Source organism: Diaphorina citri, unplaced genomic scaffold (genome assembly GCF_000475195.1).
Source record: "Diaphorina citri unplaced genomic scaffold, Diaci psyllid genome assembly version 1.1 scaffold924, whole genome shotgun sequence".
Taxonomy (NCBI): Eukaryota; Metazoa; Arthropoda; class Insecta; order Hemiptera; family Psyllidae; genus Diaphorina; species Diaphorina citri.
In genome coordinates, this window is record NW_007378355.1 from 1,214 (window position 1) to 19,841 (window position 18,628).

Genomic DNA, 18,628 nt, shown 5'->3' on the forward strand with positions numbered 1-18,628 from the left:
TTGCTGAATTGGGGTATTGGCCTTGATATTGGATATGATTTTCAAATAGGTAGAGCTTGCAAATATGTACATCATTATGTACAAATATTGGTTAGATATGTATAGGATCATTCTTTTGTAGTTTTAAACTTACACGTATAAGTATGCCTATAATGATCACCAAATAAAGATCGACCGTCGAGTCGGTCTGTAAGTCTGTTTTATGTAGAGTTCTATAAGTTTATTTGTATACTTTTTAAAATTTATTCTGAATTTCTCATCTATAGGGTTAGTATGGTGCAAGTAGCCTGTTTGAAAACACTACAAGCTCTTCTAGCGAGCAATATCTACACAGATCTAAGTTCAGGGCATGGAGATAAGGAAGATAACAAGGATAGCAACGAGGATAGGACTGGATTTCAAGAGGTAAGAAGCTTTTCTATTATTCTGTAATACTATACTGTAATAATTACAGAATTATTCTTTATACTTAATACGAAAGTGAGACTTGGGCTGAAAACTAAAGTCAAGAGAAGAGTGAACATTTTTGAGCTTTTTGAAAACTACAGTCTTAAATAGCGGCCCAGCCGTACATTTCTCGAGGTTTGGGCCTAGGAGACTTTTGATCTACATTTCATGAAGAACCTTTCTGCAAAGTTTGATTGACTTGGGCTGAAAACCAAAGTCTTGAGAAGAGTTTATATTTTCGAGTTTTTCAAGACTAAAGTCTTGAATAGCGGCCGAGCCGTACATATCTCGAGGTTCGGCCCAAGGAGACTTTTGTTCTACATTTTATGAATCTGTCTATAATGTTTGATTGACTTGGGCTGAAAACTATAGTCCTGAGAAGAGTGAACTTTGTTGAGTTTTTTTTTTTTTTTTTTTTTTTTTTTTTTTTTAGAACAAATATAAATTCCATTTGTCAATTTATTGTTACCTATGAGTACAGGGAGTGTTATAATGGAGTCCAGGAAGTAGAAAAAACAAAATGGGCAGGCAGATTTGTACATAAATACTTTTTATTTGGGCTCTTTATTAAAATGATTAGCAAAGCAATTCTCAGATTGAAAGTCACAACATAGTTATAATCAGAATTTCTGGTACCCTAGTACACGGGCATGATCACACTTAATTATCAAACCATTTTACTGTGGGGTTCTTTGGGGGAAAATGGTGTTCACAGAAACTGGATGGTCCAGATCAAAAACTTTCATATGCATATGTTGCTCTTTGTGATCAAGAAATGAGTTGCTATAGTCTCCTAATTGTTGGAATCAGGAAATATTAGTACCATAGCCCACACAATTAATTTTTTGTTGTTGAATAGTGTACCCTGTACAGTTTTACAAATCCCATTATTAATTAAATTAATGAGGACATTAGAGAATACAACAGTTTGACATACTTTGTAGGTCTAAAGGTTGTAATAAGTCATCAACCAAAAGGCAATAGAAGAAACCATATCAACAGTAAAAAAAAGAAGGTAAATAGCATTAGTCCATCCTAGTTTTCACATGTCTAACTGTCACTTTATCCTGCTCTATAATATAAACTACAGCACCCCAACCACTGACAGCATTTCGTTCACAAGCATTGACTAGTGCTTGAGCTATGGTTTCAAATAGATCATCTGGTTCCAGGTTGGGTTCCCACAATGTTTCACACATTCCATACAACTGATCAGAACAGGGACCTCCTACAACAAAGTCAGATGGCTGATTGACACAACCAATCAAATCCATGTTTCCTATGATGGGTTCAGCAGTTTCGGGGTCTAGTCCTACAACCATGGGTTCAACAAAATAAGGCCCAAATCTTCGCTCATACAGCATGTTGGATATCATGGCTAGGAGGACTTTGGGTGACATTTTTCTGTTTTCTTTCAACTCGTACAAGTTCTGCCTGAATCTGATCTTCTGGTAAACAGTCTGTGTGTCTGTTGCCAGGCCTGGTAGTCCGACGTACATGTGGGATCCTACTTGGAATATCTTCTGGAAGTTATCAGCCAGTGCTGTACCTTGGATGCCAAACCGTTTGTCACAGGCAATGGCAACACAGTTCTTGCCAGTCATGGCCACTATGGACCCACCGTTATATGTCATTATCGACATCTTGCTTGAGGAGATGAGATAACGGGTCTAAGGGAAAACACTGGAGGCACTTGAGGAGTGTAATCAAAAAAACTAGCACAATTTACACTAAAACAGTAATGTAAGAGACTTTTCCAGGATGTTCAAAAAAAGTTTAGTTACTTCAGTCTTCAGTTCAGATTCCGAAAAGCCCACCGCAAAATCGCAATGTAAACAAAAACCTCAAGAGTCAAGTAATGATGTGAAGATAGCAAATGCTTACAAAAAGGAGGTTAACGAAGAGTGGATACTGGACAGTGAAATGAAATGTGAAGCCAAAAAGTTCCAAGGCCCCTGCACACGACGAGTCGATTTGGCTCTAGTCTACACAAAATTAGAAGTCAGGGGTTCCCAAAATGTTGTTTTGTACTTATCAGAGCGAAAGATAAGAAATTAAAAAAAAAAATTGTAAACATTTTTATTTTTTAAACTAATTTTCCATTTTTTGATTATTATATTAATTATTTATAATTATATTTATTCTATTAATCTAACCATCCATCACGCAGGACGTATTCTACAATGAAATAGCATGTAAGAGAGACTACTAATTTCCAGTGAGTAAAATTTCAGCTATGATACCTTACAAGAATTACCTAAGTTGAAGTGCAAATTATCTGTGAAAGAAAAACTAAAATGGCCTTATGGAAAAGTCCCTTGTTAAATAAGATGAATGTTCTACTGCACATATCATTGCTGTGTCAGTAATAATGTATGCTGTTCAAAGGTTACTTTTCCTCTTTTGTTCACAGAGCCTTCAGTCTGTACCTAATAATATATCCTATAATTATTATACCCACATCCAATTTCAAATGCAAATTTTTCTCAATAAATTACTGCACTTACCTACAAATTACCTAGTGTGGACCTACCCCATGTAATGTCAATTGACATCTATCCAGAGTCATTTACATTTTATGCTATTAATCTTCTATTCTATTCCATTACAGACAGGGTACCTAGGTACCTTCTTATATCAAGATCAAAATGGTGCTATCAAATAACCAGAGGAACTGGAATGAACAATTGGACACATTCTGGTCCAATGAGAAACTGGAGAACATCATTTTGAGGAGTAATTTGCAACATTTGTATGAGAAATTTGTTCTTGAGCAGGTAAAATAGATATGACAAGAGTTTGCTCATAAATTAAAACCTCCCATGGTTGGTACTTAAGAGAATAGAAAAAAACATCCTCATCAATTTCACCCTAATCAATGTAAGCTTAAAGCTAAATATTTTTATTTGTTGTTGTCAAATGTTGGGAACTTGGCCATTAGGTCATTCTCCCACTTATATTTTTATTATTTATTTGTAACTACCTAACCTTCTACGGAGAACAATCTAGCCAACTCTAATTCCAATTATGTACCTCCCTTAGAAATTACAGGCATTATTCTTCACATCATCTTTATCTATTATTTCTTCAAACTTAAAATATATCTGTTGAAATATACTTAATTTAATGTCTTTTTCACATGCCTTCAGACACACTCCATTTGTCAAAGGTCTAGATTTTCCTCACTCTTGGGACCAATTTAATTTGGATAAATCATTTACCTATTTTTTTGTTCTAAATATTTTCAGGAACATGTGCCACCCAAGTCATACAAATGTGATTCTGATTTCAATAGTGACTTCTCGTCTCTCTCCCTTTGCAATGCTAATACAGATCTGGAAACACTCTTGTCCAAACAATTGCATGCACAGAAGAAAGTTCACGAGTCAATGGACTTCTCTTTCTCTGGAGTTCTATTTGAGAGGCTTTCAGTCATGCTTAGAATTTGTTCTGCCAATTATGATCGCTACTTTAAGGTGAGGAACCCATAATACTGTCAGATGAAAGTAAAAAAAAAAAAAAAAAAAAAAAAATGGTTTCTCAAAAAATGCAGAGGAGAAAATATTTTAAAAAAAAAAAAAAAAAAAAAAAAAAAAAAACTGGTTGCTCAAACATTGCAGAGGAGAAAATATTTTAATAATAAGGGGATCTTTATAAAATATGAAACATAATAAATGGGTTAATTCTGACCAGGGATGGATTTTATCCTAAACAGATAAGTTTTATTCTTGGAATGGCTGACTCTCCTCTCCTGACTTCATTCTCTTTTCACTTTTGTGACAATAAGACCTTAGCAGTTGCAGTTCTTGGTCTCAAAAAAAAAAAAAAAAAAAAAAAAACAAATTGACACTCAACAGCAGTCTTTCTCAAAAGAGAAAGAGCCATCAAGTGAAATTGGTGCTGTGTCAGCTCGTATAAAGCTCCCTGTTGGAAAATCTTCCAAGGAAACTTTGCTGGAAGTGGGAGTGAAAGCAGGACTTTCTCTTGTATTCTCCTTGCTACAGCAGGACTTTGAAAAGACTGAGCCAGGTCAGATATTTTTTTATTTATAAAAATATTTTTAAGGGGACCAATATCCCATGGTTGCTTTTTAGTGCCATCATTTTCAAAAAGAGTTCCTTTACTTCTTGGTACCTACTTTGGGCACATTTTAGGCATAATCCCCCTTTTTTCCTCTTTTTAAATATTATATCTATCTACCTATATATAATGAACATATTTGCCAAGGCTCATCAAAATTTGCTTAACCATTTTTACTAGTATTTTTTCTTTCCCAATCAGGTTCGTCGGTAGCAACCTCTACACTAGGAAACCAAGTGTTAACCACATCCCTGTCCATAGTCCGCAATCTGCCCCCTCTCTCACTTTCTAATGAAACACAACTGAGCAGTTTGGGCATCGAATCCTTGACCCAAGTCAGCACATTCCTACGACAAACCGTCACTTCTACTTCACCTAAAGCTGATAAAACAGGTAACTCCAATATTTATAGTTCATAAATTTACTCAATATTCTTGTGATTTTGAAGGTCTTGGGGATGTTTACTTTAGTTATTTTTAAGTGTATACTTAAAAAAAAAAAAAAAAAAAAAAAAAAAAAAAGTTTTTTAAAAAAAAAAAAAGTTTTTTATAAGGAAATAATTAAAAAAAAAAAAAAAAAAAAAAAAGATGTTTGATAAAAAAAAAAGATGTTTGATAGGGAACCATTGCTGCTAAGGTCTTATCTTCCCGAAATCGAAGAGAGAATAAATACAGGACGGGAAAAAGTTATCCGCTCAGGATAGAATCCGCCCCGGGCGGAAATAGAACCCGCGACCTAGCGCTTACAAGGCAGACGCGCCACTTTGCAACTAATATTAATTGAATACTTTCAGTCATCTTACATGCATTGGAGCTCCTGTTGGAACTCTCAGTACAGCGAGGCTCACTAACACATCTCTTGGAATGGATTCACGCCGCTCTTAATTCTAGTGGGGAAGGTTTGGTGTGCTTGGATAGTTTCTATTCTGCCCTCGTTACAGTACAATCGTCCCTACGATCCCGAGTTCCCCTAACCAAGTCTCTACCCCCGTACAATGCTGCTCTAAATCTGCTGGAAGAGGTGGGTTATAGATTAGAGTACTCCTTCTTTATCCTTCTGGCGAAAAGGACTGGAAAGTCCCTCCACTTCCGCAGTTTAACCCTGACTCTTCTAGAGATGCATTTAAGGGGAGAGTCAAGTTGTAAAGTACATAGAATATACCTTGCTGATTTTGACTGAAAAGTCTCTCCATCAACAGAGTCTAAACAATCTCTTATACATTCAGATATTTTATAGCGACAATAATAAATTTCATTCAAAAAGTAGGCATTAAATTAAATGGTTGATAGACTTGTTGAAAAATTATTTGTATTATATGCCTGAAATCAAGAGGTACTTAGGCCAGCCACTCACTATCAGGTAGACCTGATCAGGTCCGCCTGTCTGGTCTACCTGATAGTGAGTGGCTTGCCTTATGGGAATGAAATTTTACAGTTTCATGATTATTTCCTTTTGTTCTTCACAGTTGGTGACGCTTGCTGATGACAATATCAAACCCTTGGGAGACAGAAAATCCTCGAATAGTAATACCGATATAGATTCAACATCTACACCCAAATTAACGTATAATATTGGAGATACCGATATTTCCGTAGCTCACTCCAAGGTAATGTAAAACTTATGGTGGATTTCACCAACCTTCTTTCCAGCCTCAAACAGCCCGTTAGCTTAACAGCCCTATTAAGCCAATACAAATTAAATGGAACTTAACTGGCTGTTAGCTTAACAGGAGTTCTAATGACTGAATAAATATTGGTTAAATCCAACATTAATCTATACCAGCCATTCTCAAATTGGGCGATATCCGCTCACTTGTAGGCGTTTGTCGGACACTGGTGGGCGTTCTGAGCGATTTTCAATTTAGATGGGCGTTTAGCTAAATTACCTAAGTAAGCACTGAGCAGATTGGCTATTCAAGTTTTTTTTTTACCCTTGAATTCTAAAATATCTATAGGTAGTACCTACCTTCCTATGAAAGAGGAGCAAAGTCCCCTACAGATGAGTGTTCCACCGCCGCGCCGTTTTTATTTCGTAGCAATGAAACAACTGCTACATTAGACGCATATGGTTTGTGTCGTAGCATGCCCATCCCGTAGTATGCCTCTCATCAGATGGACGAGAAAAGACAACACGAGAGCACCAGAAAGTAACCCGTAAGTAGTAAGTATTTTTAACAAACCTCTCTGGCTAATATTCGGAGCATCCACTCAAAGGCTATAACTCACTTGGATCTTGCAATGATTTGCTTTCAGGTGTACACGTGGGGCTGCAACCTCCATCACCAAATTTTGGACGAGGTGCGCGGGAAATGTTCCCGTCCTCGTCTCCAATCTCTCCCGTCCAACATTCGTCATATAGAGGCCGGACAATTCTGTACGTTCCTTCTGGACTCGACTGGGGGTCTGCTGGTCTATGGGAAAGGCTGGCTGGGACTGGCGAACACGACGATACAGCCTTTGCCCAAGCGGGTGCCTCTGGAAGCGGCCATCGTGAGCTTGTCCGTGAGCAAGTGTAGCGAAGCGCATGTCCTGACTGTTACTAGCGAGGGAGAGGTGAGTTAGTGACCTTTATCTCCTTGACTAATAAATAAATAGGCTAAAGTAGGTACATGTAGCTGGAAGCTCGTGGAAAATACAGAAAAGAAATGTTTGAAGAAATAAGAAAATGTCATTCACCAGAGCTGTTTCCTCCTTTGACACAAGCTCCAGCTATTTAGCTGAAGTTTTAGACAAGGAGGATTCAGCTCTATGTTTAATGTGCTTGTGAGAGAATTGGTATAGCAAATGTACAAAAAACAGGCATACGACTATCAATCAGGAGCCGGTATTGATTTCCCGTCTCAAATTCCATCTTCGGTTTCATTGCAGGTATACAGCTGGGGTGTAGGGGAGCATGGTAAGCTAGGTCACGGGAACACCTTGTCTCAACGTCGGCCCAAGCTTATCATGGGCGGCCTGTATGGTAAGCGTGTGACCCAGGTGAGTGCCGGGCATAGTCACTCAGCCGCTGTGACAGAGGATGGCCTGCTGTATACATGGGGTGAGGGGGACCATGGTCGTCTGGGTCATGGGGATCTCAAGTCACGACATACACCGACCTTAGTAACAGAGCTGAGTGATGTTGGAGCTGTATCCTGTGGGGAGTCTCATACGTTGGTCCTATCACAGGATGGACATACAGTCTGGTCCATGGGATCCGGGAACCTAGGCAAGCTAGGTCATGAGGACACAGGGAAAGTAACCACTCCTAAAGTTATTGAAGCACTACGCAAGTTCCGAGTAAGGAAGGTATGTGCTGGAACATCATTCTCAGTAGCACTCACATGGGATGGTCTTGTCTTCTGGTGGGGCCTTGGCTTACGGTCTAGCTCCATATCATTCCATACCCCAGTACTTGTCACAGGCTTGTCCTCACATCAAATAGTAGATGTCTCTATAGGAGACTCCCATGTGTTAGCCCTGTCCCAATACAATGAGGTGTATGCCTGGGGCAGTAACACCATGGGACAGTGTGGTCAGGATAACTTCAGCAACCCTGTAGATCAGCCTAGCAAGGTGGTGGGACTAGAAGACGTGTGTGTCAGACAGATATGTGCGGGGAGTTTGTTTAGTATTGCCTACACGGTACCTCCTAGTAATAGCGCGCTGAGTAGTGCATTCACTCCCCTCTGTGTAGATGTACGACCTCATACATTCACTCTGATCCGGGAGTTCCTAGAGCAATATTCAGCTTGTTTTGAGACTGGAGACTACATACCGTTTTGTAGTAAAGTGACACATGCGCAGTTCATACTTTTGCTTCTACGCCTGCTCAGTTCTCATTTGTACCTCGCGTTGATTGGTGCTCGATCATCTTCTGTTCTGGGAAATGAAACAGCGGCACTACGCCATGTTTTATTTAAACTCGTAGACATGGAAACATCACCAGAGATAGAAACCTTACTGACAGACTGTCTAGCGATAGGAGCCTCACTCCTGCTGCCTCCTGTTGTGGAACAGTTGGACCTACTCAAGACTCTCCTGTCACAAGATCATCCTCTATCTAATGGACAACGTATGCTACTCGGAGTCATCACATCAAGTCTACACAAAAACGAAGAACTCGCCCATATATTCTATTTTGATCAGAACCAAGACACAAATATCCTCATGCTGGAAGATCTACTGAAAATATCCTGTAGAAAATCCTACGCCTACACATTGACACATTTCCAATCCAACGCGTGTAAAGTGAGTCCTCAGGAAACTCCTGTCTCTCAAGTAGTCACACTTCTACAGTCCCTCATTATCACTCAGTATGTGGTGAAGCATAGTGAGATATGCGAGGAAGTGTATCAGCACTATTTGGACATTGTGTTCCCTCATGTGATTGATATTCTGGAACGTAGCATTGCCTGGGTGAACCAAGGGAAAGATATAGAGGTGTTGAATGAACTACTGTATAATTCTCTAGCAGGCAAGATCTTGTTCTCAATCGTGCACAGTCTTCTCATTAACATTCATCGCTCCATGTACCCCACATTACGGTATTTCCTTGCCATCCTCCCTCTGTTGGACTCTCTGAACCAGTTGCTTCCCATGCAGGGGAATTACACAGAGACAAATAGTTTCCTCTGGTTGATTGATATGGAACGTGCCCTGGCGTTACTCATTGGTAAAACTCTGGGAGACATGCTCCTAGGACCACCAGAAGCTCATGAGGAAACTGAAACTGTTCATTGGCTGAAAACATCTCTTCTCTCTGCTGGTTTAGAACCAAGTACCGCCATTATAGATATTGATAAGTTTGTCAGGGACATGAGACATGTGTCAAATAATATACTCATGTCTCCTAACTATGAATCAGATGTTAACAAATACTCTGTGCTGTTGAAATACATTCCACAGCAATACAAGAACCTTGTGTATTCCTATTTAAGTGATAGATTGCCTGACGATGCAGTCATTGAGCATATGATGGAATACAACACGATACAAGATGAACCCTATGTTGAACCTAGCAAATATGACCACTGCTTATCTAAATTATTCGTTATCGTTTGTATGAAACTTTGTAACCTTGACATTGCAGTACAACAGACAGCATTGTCACCCCGTGAGAAAACCGTCTTGGAGCAGATATTCAGTGTTGTTAACAAGTTCCGTGCAGAGTTATTGAGTGCTGTTAGTAACGCACCTTCCTTTGATGATAACAATGTTAGTATGGGTGTCACATCCACTCAGCATAACTCTACAGACTCTCTCTTCTCATGGGGAGATATTGAAGAGGAAAGTAACATTGAAGTTGAAGACCCTATCATGAAACTAGTCAAACCAAGCAGTGTTCATCTAGTCAAACAATATCTCATTCGAACACCAAAGTCTCAGAAGATTGTCAACTTATTGTCATTCCTCGAAGGAAAGCGATCCTTGATTTTCGTAAAGACTTACCGTGATGCCTCCCGTATTATATCTGCTGTACAAGACTCTAACATGATGACAATACCCATGAGTAATAATGGAACGAGCTGGAGTCATGTCGAGTGCTTAGAACTACTGAACCTATTCAATACAGGCAAGTCCTCCCTGGTCATTATGACGCTCTCAGATTTCATAGGGAATGACTTCACCAATGTAGAACAAGTCATCATCTACAACCTACCACTTTCCATCAATCACTACGTGTTTCAGATTGCTGGGCATAAGGAAGCCATTGCTTTCTATGATCCTGTGGCAGACATAGGACTTGCATCCTCTCTCATCAAATTGCTAGAGTATTCCAACAAGCATGTCCCTGTGTGGTTACTTGAAGAACAAAGCATGTTACCATCTACCTCTGCGTCTACAGTAACACCCGGTACATCTAATACAAAACCATTCAGTAATGTAGAAGTTACAACCACACCTGATGTACGCACCACAGCATTCCTTAACCTTATGTATCTCCTATGTCAGATCAGCACACCTGACATTACGTTACAACGAGATAAACTACTGGAGGAAATCCTTCACTTTGTTCTTAACAAACCTCTGAACAGCTCCGACCCTGATGATGATGATGGAAATTGTGGCTGGAGAATAACCATCCCTGATGTACAGAAGAGTTTGGAAATGCAATATGAACGTGCTTTGAGTAGAAGTAAATCTTTGAAACAAATGTACGCCATCTTATTACCTACTGGCTGTGACGAGAAAACTGAAAATGATAAAAAACTCACAGATGATACTAGTGAACTCAAGGATGAAGGTGATAGTTCTGAGAAAGATAATAGAACTAATGAGGAGGAGTTCAAGTTTACTCACCCTCTTCTCAATATTGCCTATGAGCAAGTATTGTGTGGATACTTTGGTATATCCTCTGACAGTAGCACTCATCTTATAGACAAACATTACTTGCATAATATCAGGTGTGTTCCCTCTGCCAATAAAAATGAAATCACGACGCTTGTTCATCAAATTTATTCCAAACTAATCGCCCTTCTCAAATGTTCTAAAGAAGATCAACTTCAAACCCTGACTATTCTGTGTATGTCTGTACCGATGTCTGCTTCTGATCTGACTCATGTTATCAAGGAAGATATTCTAGACACCTTACTGCAACTCATACAGACACATCCTCATGCTAATGGTAACACGCTACTACGGGAAGTCAGCTCTAACATGATTCATATCCTAGCAATAGCTTGTGCAAACCACATTGAAGATTTGAACGAATCCGTAAGAAGCAAACTCACCTCGTGTCTACATGTCTACTTGGAAACCTTACTGCCACCTAGCGACACACAAGGGAACTTGGAACACGATGTTCACAACCACACGGAGGAGCGTAATCTAGCATACTACTTGTCTTTCATCTATTCCCTTACATCTGTGTCTACAGTATGTCAACTCCTAGCCACACAGCCCTGGATACAGAGTCTCCTCTACCTCCTCAGTATCTCACCTAGTGGTCTGTGTAAGCTGAACTTACTCCGTGCGCGTCTCCTTACATTAAACTTGCTCACCGCCATCCTGCCTCATGCACAGCAAGGGGAGCTCGGCATCATTACCGAACTACTCACTCAACTATCACATAACATGTGGAAAGTACCTCGCACTGTGGCACATCACAATGCTCTCAAGAAAGAAGAAGAGTTGGATAAACAAATAGAACACTTGTACTGTCCCCCTCCCTCAGGGACATCTAATGCTAGCAGACAAGGCTATGTGGATATTGATAGCGTGAGTTTTGACAAGGAGAAGTGTGTATGCTGTACTGTAGAGTGTGGAGGCCAGAGCTTGATACATGGACCTGGTACCAGAGGCTATGGCGTGGCTAATATTGGGATCACACGAGGCTGCTACCAGTGGAAATTTCTCATTGTCAACGAGCACAAAGGAAATGAAGGTGAGTTCATAGTACCTACCTATGTACCTATGTACCTAGTACCTACTTACTTGGATTAGAGTTAGAGTATTTTAGCAAACAGGAAATCGAAATCTCAGAGAAGGGTTCTCTACGAGCCACCAGAGCGAAGGTCAAATAAGGATAAAAATAATAAGCAATATACTTACCTTTCTTCAAGTAAATTCTCTTTGCTTTTTTTTTTTTTTTTCAAAGAATTAGCCGGGAAAAAAAGTCTGAAAAATCGCTAAGTTAAAACTCAAAACTCTTTTTGTGCAATAAATTTCATCAGAATCGCATGAACCGAGAGTGAATAGTCTGAAAAATTACAAAGTTTAAATTCAAAACTCATTCCGTTCTTTCAATTTCCCACTTGCAGGTACCTGTATTGGAGTGACCCGCTGGCCTATCCGTGACTACAATCATAGGACCACGGGAGACATGTGGTTATACCGTGCTTACAGTGGTAATGTGTACCATTCTGGTGAACAGACTACCATGCTGCCTAGCTTTACACAAGGTAACCTTATATCCATCATTGAATTTTTGTTGGTTTCCAATGATAGAACTTGTTGGAGAGGTTTTGTGAATAGTCGACCTGTTCTATCAAACAGAACGACTTAGGATATGTAGGTAACCATATATCTAACAGAAAGCCATAGCCTTAAAAGCATCAGCCTTAAAAGGAACAATATTGAACCGAGATTAAAACTTAAACGGAGTTTAAACTTTGTGGACCCGGCCCTAAATCTCCCCTTATCTCTAGGTGACTACATCACTGTAGTTCTGGACATGGATGCCCAAACCCTCAGCTTCGGGAAGAACGGAGAGGAGCCTCATCTGGCGTTTCAAGACTTGGACACCTCAGCCCCTCTCTACCCTATTGTACTGTTCTACTCTACCAATGCTAATGGAGAGAAGGTTAAGATCACGGACATGACTGTGTGTGAGACACCGCGCGACTTGCTGTGTGGGGAACCTTACTGTGCCCCGGTACCTATTCTTATGGTAAGTTAAGTCAAAATGTCATCAATCAGATTTTATCTCTTTCTACATCTCTTTCATATAATGTAAATATATCTCTTCCTATTTACACTAGTTAATGTCGCCATTGTTCGCTACTCCGTCAGATTTAAAATGTATCTAATTTAAATCCTTTAAATTAGCTTTTAAAATATATCTTGAAAAGAAAAAGTATGGAGAAGAGAGGGGTAAGAATGTAATCCACATATTTCAATAATCACTAATGAATAGTGAAGTCTTTTACACAAACAATTATGCGGCGAATTTTGATAATATCTCTGCAGATGTTATCAAAGAATGCAGATCCGGGTCGGATGCTACCCGCGATCTTCTTAACTAGAGACTTTTTTCTCGATTAAGCCATGAAGCTAGCATACATGGCTTAAGTACTTAAAATTTCGTTTTCCCTCAGGTGGAGTCCTACATATCTCTACTGCGGCAACTCCACAAGATAGACCGGTGGAAGGCCCACGTCAACCAATGTCTCCTAGACCGCCTCAGTGTTATCAAAGAGCTAACGGCCGCAGCTGAGGAAGACAACGCTTCGGCCTTTGTGCCGCAGGCCGATAAAGGCCGGCTGGTATTGGAGGAGGCTCAGATGGAACTACTGTGTCGGGAGGTAATAATATTTTTTTTCTACTCCTGCTGCGACAGAGTCAACATCTAACTTGGACTGAAAATGATGTCCTGAGTGATATCGAAAGCTCACCTATTTAAAAACTTTTTAATCGTAATTGTCTTGATAAAAATATTATTTTTATCTTAAATATTTTTTAAATAATAATGTTTATTGTTTTTTTATAAAATAAGCTTACAAGTAATCATTTTGTTCCCTTTTAAGTACAGTTAGTACTTTTCAGGAACTCTTGTTGTTAGATTAGTCTTCTTCTTCGCCTTTTCCCGTGTACAGACGGGGTCGGCGTTTTTCGTCAGCCTCTTAATTAGCCCCAAATAGGGTGATTGCTTTGGGCTGACATTTGGTTTTGGCTCCAAACTTTACGAGTGGATGCCCTTCGCTCTCAACCTTTGCTATTTCTTTAGCAAGGGAAATTCAGCCCCCCAGCCAGACTATAATCATAATGTTTATTGTTTTCTATAAAATAATGTCACAAGTAATCAATTTGTTCTTTTTTAAGTACAGTTAATACTTTTCAGGAAATGAGTCTGGCTGAGGGACTACAACCAGAGAGTAGATCAGCGTCTAACTAGGGGAATATAAACAGGGAGTAGACTTCCAAAGCGATCACTCTATAGCTGATTGAGAGGCCGACGACAAACGTCGACCTCATCTAGATTGGCATTTTGTAAATTTTTGTTTTGTTTTTGTTGCAGGTATGGCCGGCGTTGGTGGTTATGGGGGGAGGGGATGACGGGCTGAGGATGGGAGGGAAGTGTGTGGAGAAACCTTCAGGCCGTGTGGGCACTCTGTTAGGTGAGTAGCGTGTAAACTATGTATGTACATAAATGTATTACCTAATATTTCTACGGGTTACTTTCTGGTGTTCTAGTGTTGACCCAGCAGCTTAATGGGAAGTATTGTGTCTCTTCTCGCCCATCTGATGAGGAGCATACTATGACACAGTCCACAGGAGTCTAATGTAGCAGTGGTTTCATTGCTACGAAATAAAAACGGCAGTGAAATACACATCGTTTTTCCCCTCTTTTTTTTAATGTGGATATAAGAAACAGTCACGATTTTCCAACTCTAATAAATGTTTTACTGGTCTATTCTTTAGGGACACTCAAGGAAGGCATAGCCAAGGTGAAAGTAGAGTTTTCGGACAATGGGGAGAGAAGTATAGAAGACGCGTTTATCAAGAACCTACAGCCCTGCGAATGTCCAGCATTCGATATTGCTGAATTAAACCCGCTCTCTGCTGATCTCCTACTGGGACTTCTTACACTGTCAGGTATGTTGGTAAGATAAAATTTGCAACCAACCAAAGTTTTAAAAAAAGCCAGCCTAGCTTGATTGGTAGCGCGTCTGCCTTGTAAGCGCTAGGCCGCGGGTTCGATTCCCGCCCAGGGCGGATTTTATCCTGAAGGGATAAGGTTCGTTCTCGGAACGGCTGGCTTTCTTTCGTCCCAAGGAGACTTTTGATGTACATTTTATAAAGAACCTCTCTGCAAAGTTTGATTGACTTGGGCTGAAAACTGAAGTCCTGAGAAGAGTGTAAATTTTTTGTGTATATTAAATCATAGAATTATACTACCAACCTCAGTAGTGTAGTGGTTAGCGCGGTAGACTTCGGATCTGGAGGTTGGTGGTTCGAGTCCATGTCAAGTCATAAAATTAAGCATTTATGCTTAACACAATTAAAATTTCCTTTTTTTACATAGAATTTTATTATACGTTCAGTCCTCTCTCAGAGCAACCCGTTCTGTTTTTCCCATGTTCCCAGGTACTTTGTCGAATCCTCTCCTGTGTCGTCGACAGATGTACGGCATCAGACATGATACACCCTGTATCATCTCTGGGGGAACTGGAGCGTGTTCGCAACATCCTGTATGTCACTCACATTCGCTCGGCGGCTAATCACACGCACGACATATGCTCTCTTCAATCACGCCTGCAAGAAAGGCGAGACTCCTTGGTGGATACTGCAACGACGAGTCAAAGTGGTCCTGGAAATGTCGGAACTAGTGGGATTCTTAGAAATGATTCTTTAAGAACTAGTGGTATCCTTGGAAATGATTCTACAAGGTCTAGTGGTATTCTTGGGCATGATTCTTCAAGTGGTTTACCTTCAAGTGGTATAGCAAGTGTTCTAGGAACCAGCAGTGCAACGAGCAGTCTACCTTCCGGAGTTTTGTCTGGTCCATCCAGTCTGTCAGCGTCTATCCTAGCTAGTATGCCGTCGAGTAGTTTGGCCAGTTTGGTGTCCAGTTGGAAGCCCAGTACACCTTTTGCGGATTTGCTCGAGATGGGATTTAGTGTGCCGCATATACAGGAGGCCATGGTAGCGATTAGGAACAAAGGAGATGTTGGAGGTAAGAACAGCGTATGGGAATAACTATAAGCAGCTATGCTACTCCTATTTATCCTTTTATCTTGCTCGAATGAGACTAAAATATCCCTTTACCCCAGCAGTCTAAACAAGGTCTCGTGTCTTCTTTTAAGTACTTACTCTTTTCCCACTCAAGTGGGGTCGACATTTCTTGTTTGTGTTTTCCAAGCTGCTCGGCTCTGGGCGAGGCTGCAATCCATGTTTTTCTCCTTCTCGTGTATTTTACCGTTTTGATTTATTAATTTGTCTCTAACTGTAGGGAGTTTACTAAGTTGGATGGGTTCATCGTGACTTATCACCATTTTGTTTCCTCATTGTCTCATTCAGGCAACAGTGTAAACCGCATGGCAACATGGCTTCTCGAGAACCCCGCGACTGAGCCTCCTCGCCCCCCTCCACCCTCCCATGTTCAAATATCAGACGAGGAGGGGTGCCCCCCACCCCCTCGCAGTTTGGCAACACTGGACGATCTGCCCTCAGTATCTTCGACCGGGCTCCTGGATCCTCCTTCGTTATCCCCGGGGTTGCTTAACCCACAGGACCTGAACTTTGATGAGATCGATCTACCCCGGGATTATTCACAACAGCTGCTTCGTGCCAGTGTTCAAGGTGAGAATTTCTCTATCCACCTTTTTTTTGTCACGTCCCGAAAGAGGAGAGATTATGAAAACAGAAGATCCAGTCTAGTTAGCTCGTTTGGTAGCGTGTTTGCCTTGTAAGCGCTAGGCCGCGGGTTCGATTCCCGCCCGGGGCGGATTATATCCTGAACGGATAATGTTCGTTCTCGAAACGACTTACTTTCTTCTATCCTGTCTTCCTTTTCTCTTCGGTTTCGAGACGATAAGATTTTTTCATTCAGTTCATTTATTTATTTCATAAATAACAGACACAAAGTATTTTTCCCCCAATTCAATACTGACTTCTAAGAAAGACTAATAAATTCTCTTTTATTCTCTTCAGGTCATCGTCTGGTCAGTCAGCAGCAGTTGTGGGATTTCAATCCACTGGACGCGAGTTCGAGTCAGACTCGACGCAGCAGATTGGTAGCCATGTTCAGTGGGAATCAGGAATCAGCACGACTCACCAGATCCCATCCCGTGCTGCGCAGGTATAGAGAAATTCTTTGCTTTTTATGACACTAAGTAATGAGAACCTATACCTAATTAGAAGGAAAAAAAAATCGCAAAAATCACAACATTTTAATCAGGGTTGTTTTTATTTATAAATTACAAAACTATTCTGTACCAAATATGTACATGTTACCGGCATTCTATAGAATACCTAGTCATTCTATAAAATGCCTAGCGTTCTTAGGCATAGTGTATAATGAAATCGATAGTAATACATACATAAGACCTTGTTTAGACTGCTTGAGTAAAGGGACTTTGCAGTCTCATTCTGGCAGTATGAACAGGATGTACATATTCTATTCTCTTGTGTTTGTCTTCTGTTCCAGTGTGGGATTGTCCAGCCCTCTGCCCAAGTTCGAAGAGCTGAGCTTAGACTCGGAGTATTGTACAATGTGCGAGAGCGTTGTGCCTACGAATAACTCGGGAGATCTGCGCTCCCATTATGAGGAAGTACATCCTGGTTGTAACAAACCTGCGCCGCCCCCTGCCTCGGGTATTCGATGTGGCAGTGTACATGTGGCTCGTGAGTCTTTCTCTGCATTTAACCATTTCACATCACTGTATAAATTCATAAAAGCTTAAAAACTCAACCTCTAGAGCTGTTTGCCCCTACACCTAAGCCTCAGAGTGGGATTTTTGTGTACGAATTTAAATTATTCTTCCTCGCCTTTTCCCATGTTCAGATGGGGTCGGCGTTTGTCGTCGGCCTCTCAAGCAGCTTTAGAGTGATCGCTTTGAGGCCAACTGGTTTTGACTAAACAAAATTTTCCGATTGGATACCCTTCACACTCAACCTTTGCTATTGATATAGCATAAGGGAATTTAGACTAGTCTACTCCCTGTTTATAGTCCCCTAGCTAGGCGCTGATCTACTCTCTGTTTATAGTCCCTCAGCCAGACATTTTTTATTCGTATTTAAAGTAGGTACATACAACAAATATGCCTATTGTTTCCAGGTCGCAAATATTCGCTCTGTCTGACATGTCTCGGTTCTCATTGTCTCGGCACGAGACACTCACGAGACTTATTGGTGAGACGAGCCTCATCTGTCTCGCTCAACTTTACACCACCTTCTTCCCAAGACCAGCAGTATGTTACTGAGCGGTAAGTATCACCATGTGGTTGTTGTTTTCAAATGTCGGGAACTTGGCCATTAGGTCAATCTCCCACGAGCATCCCAATATTTTTCCACGATGTTGTTGCTGGACAAGAAAAATAGTATCAATATGACTAGTGGCCAGAGATTAATGTTAATCCAACTGGATTAAGCAATCTAGGGAGATGGGAAATTTTTCCTGCGTTTGGCTTTCAGTCAAATTAGCTGAGTTTGGAGTAACTACCTATTGAGGTGAATGTATTTTATTTTTCGTAGCAATGATTATTCCTCAGAATTATACGTTGATAAACTCTATTTTCGTTTTATTGCCTTATCTAAGCGAAATGAGATCTTCCGATTGGTCTAGGAATTATATCTGTACGACTTACCCTTACCGAGATAACGATAGTGATATCTCTATCTTATACCGTCTAGCTATTAAATGTTAAGCTTTCAATTGCGATGTCCCAAAAGTTGGTGTT

General features: G+C 40.4%; 2 protein-coding genes across 2 annotated transcripts in view; one reads left to right on the forward strand and one right to left on the reverse strand.

The window, feature by feature from the left end:
* Window positions 1-974: 974 nt before the first annotated feature.
* LOC103513094 (proteasome subunit beta type-3) lies at window positions 975-2,287 on the reverse strand. The gene has a single exon (XM_008477902.2). The coding sequence runs from the start codon at window positions 2,088-2,090 to the stop codon at window positions 1,473-1,475; it is 618 nt and encodes a 205-aa protein (XP_008476124.1). The 5' UTR covers window positions 2,091-2,287; the 3' UTR covers window positions 975-1,472.
* Window positions 2,288-2,570: 283 nt separating this feature from the next.
* Window positions 2,571-18,628, forward strand: part of LOC103513101 (probable E3 ubiquitin-protein ligase HERC1) — a 36,853-nt gene continuing 20,795 nt past the window's right edge. The window contains exons 1-19 of the mRNA XM_026826392.1: window positions 2,571-2,665; window positions 3,059-3,224; window positions 3,696-3,923; window positions 4,284-4,476; window positions 4,729-4,920; window positions 5,321-5,547; window positions 5,993-6,133; window positions 6,780-7,079; window positions 7,395-11,892; window positions 12,269-12,409; window positions 12,656-12,897; window positions 13,325-13,531; window positions 14,245-14,344; window positions 14,649-14,830; window positions 15,315-15,903; window positions 16,248-16,529; window positions 16,881-17,028; window positions 17,377-17,573; window positions 18,007-18,154. Coding sequence (XP_026682193.1) covers window positions 3,096-3,224; window positions 3,696-3,923; window positions 4,284-4,476; window positions 4,729-4,920; window positions 5,321-5,547; window positions 5,993-6,133; window positions 6,780-7,079; window positions 7,395-11,892; window positions 12,269-12,409; window positions 12,656-12,897; window positions 13,325-13,531; window positions 14,245-14,344; window positions 14,649-14,830; window positions 15,315-15,903; window positions 16,248-16,529; window positions 16,881-17,028; window positions 17,377-17,573; window positions 18,007-18,154 — 8,144 coding nt within the window. The 5' untranslated portion in view covers window positions 2,571-2,665; window positions 3,059-3,095. The remainder of the gene's footprint in view (window positions 2,666-3,058; window positions 3,225-3,695; window positions 3,924-4,283; window positions 4,477-4,728; window positions 4,921-5,320; window positions 5,548-5,992; window positions 6,134-6,779; window positions 7,080-7,394; window positions 11,893-12,268; window positions 12,410-12,655; window positions 12,898-13,324; window positions 13,532-14,244; window positions 14,345-14,648; window positions 14,831-15,314; window positions 15,904-16,247; window positions 16,530-16,880; window positions 17,029-17,376; window positions 17,574-18,006; window positions 18,155-18,628) is intronic.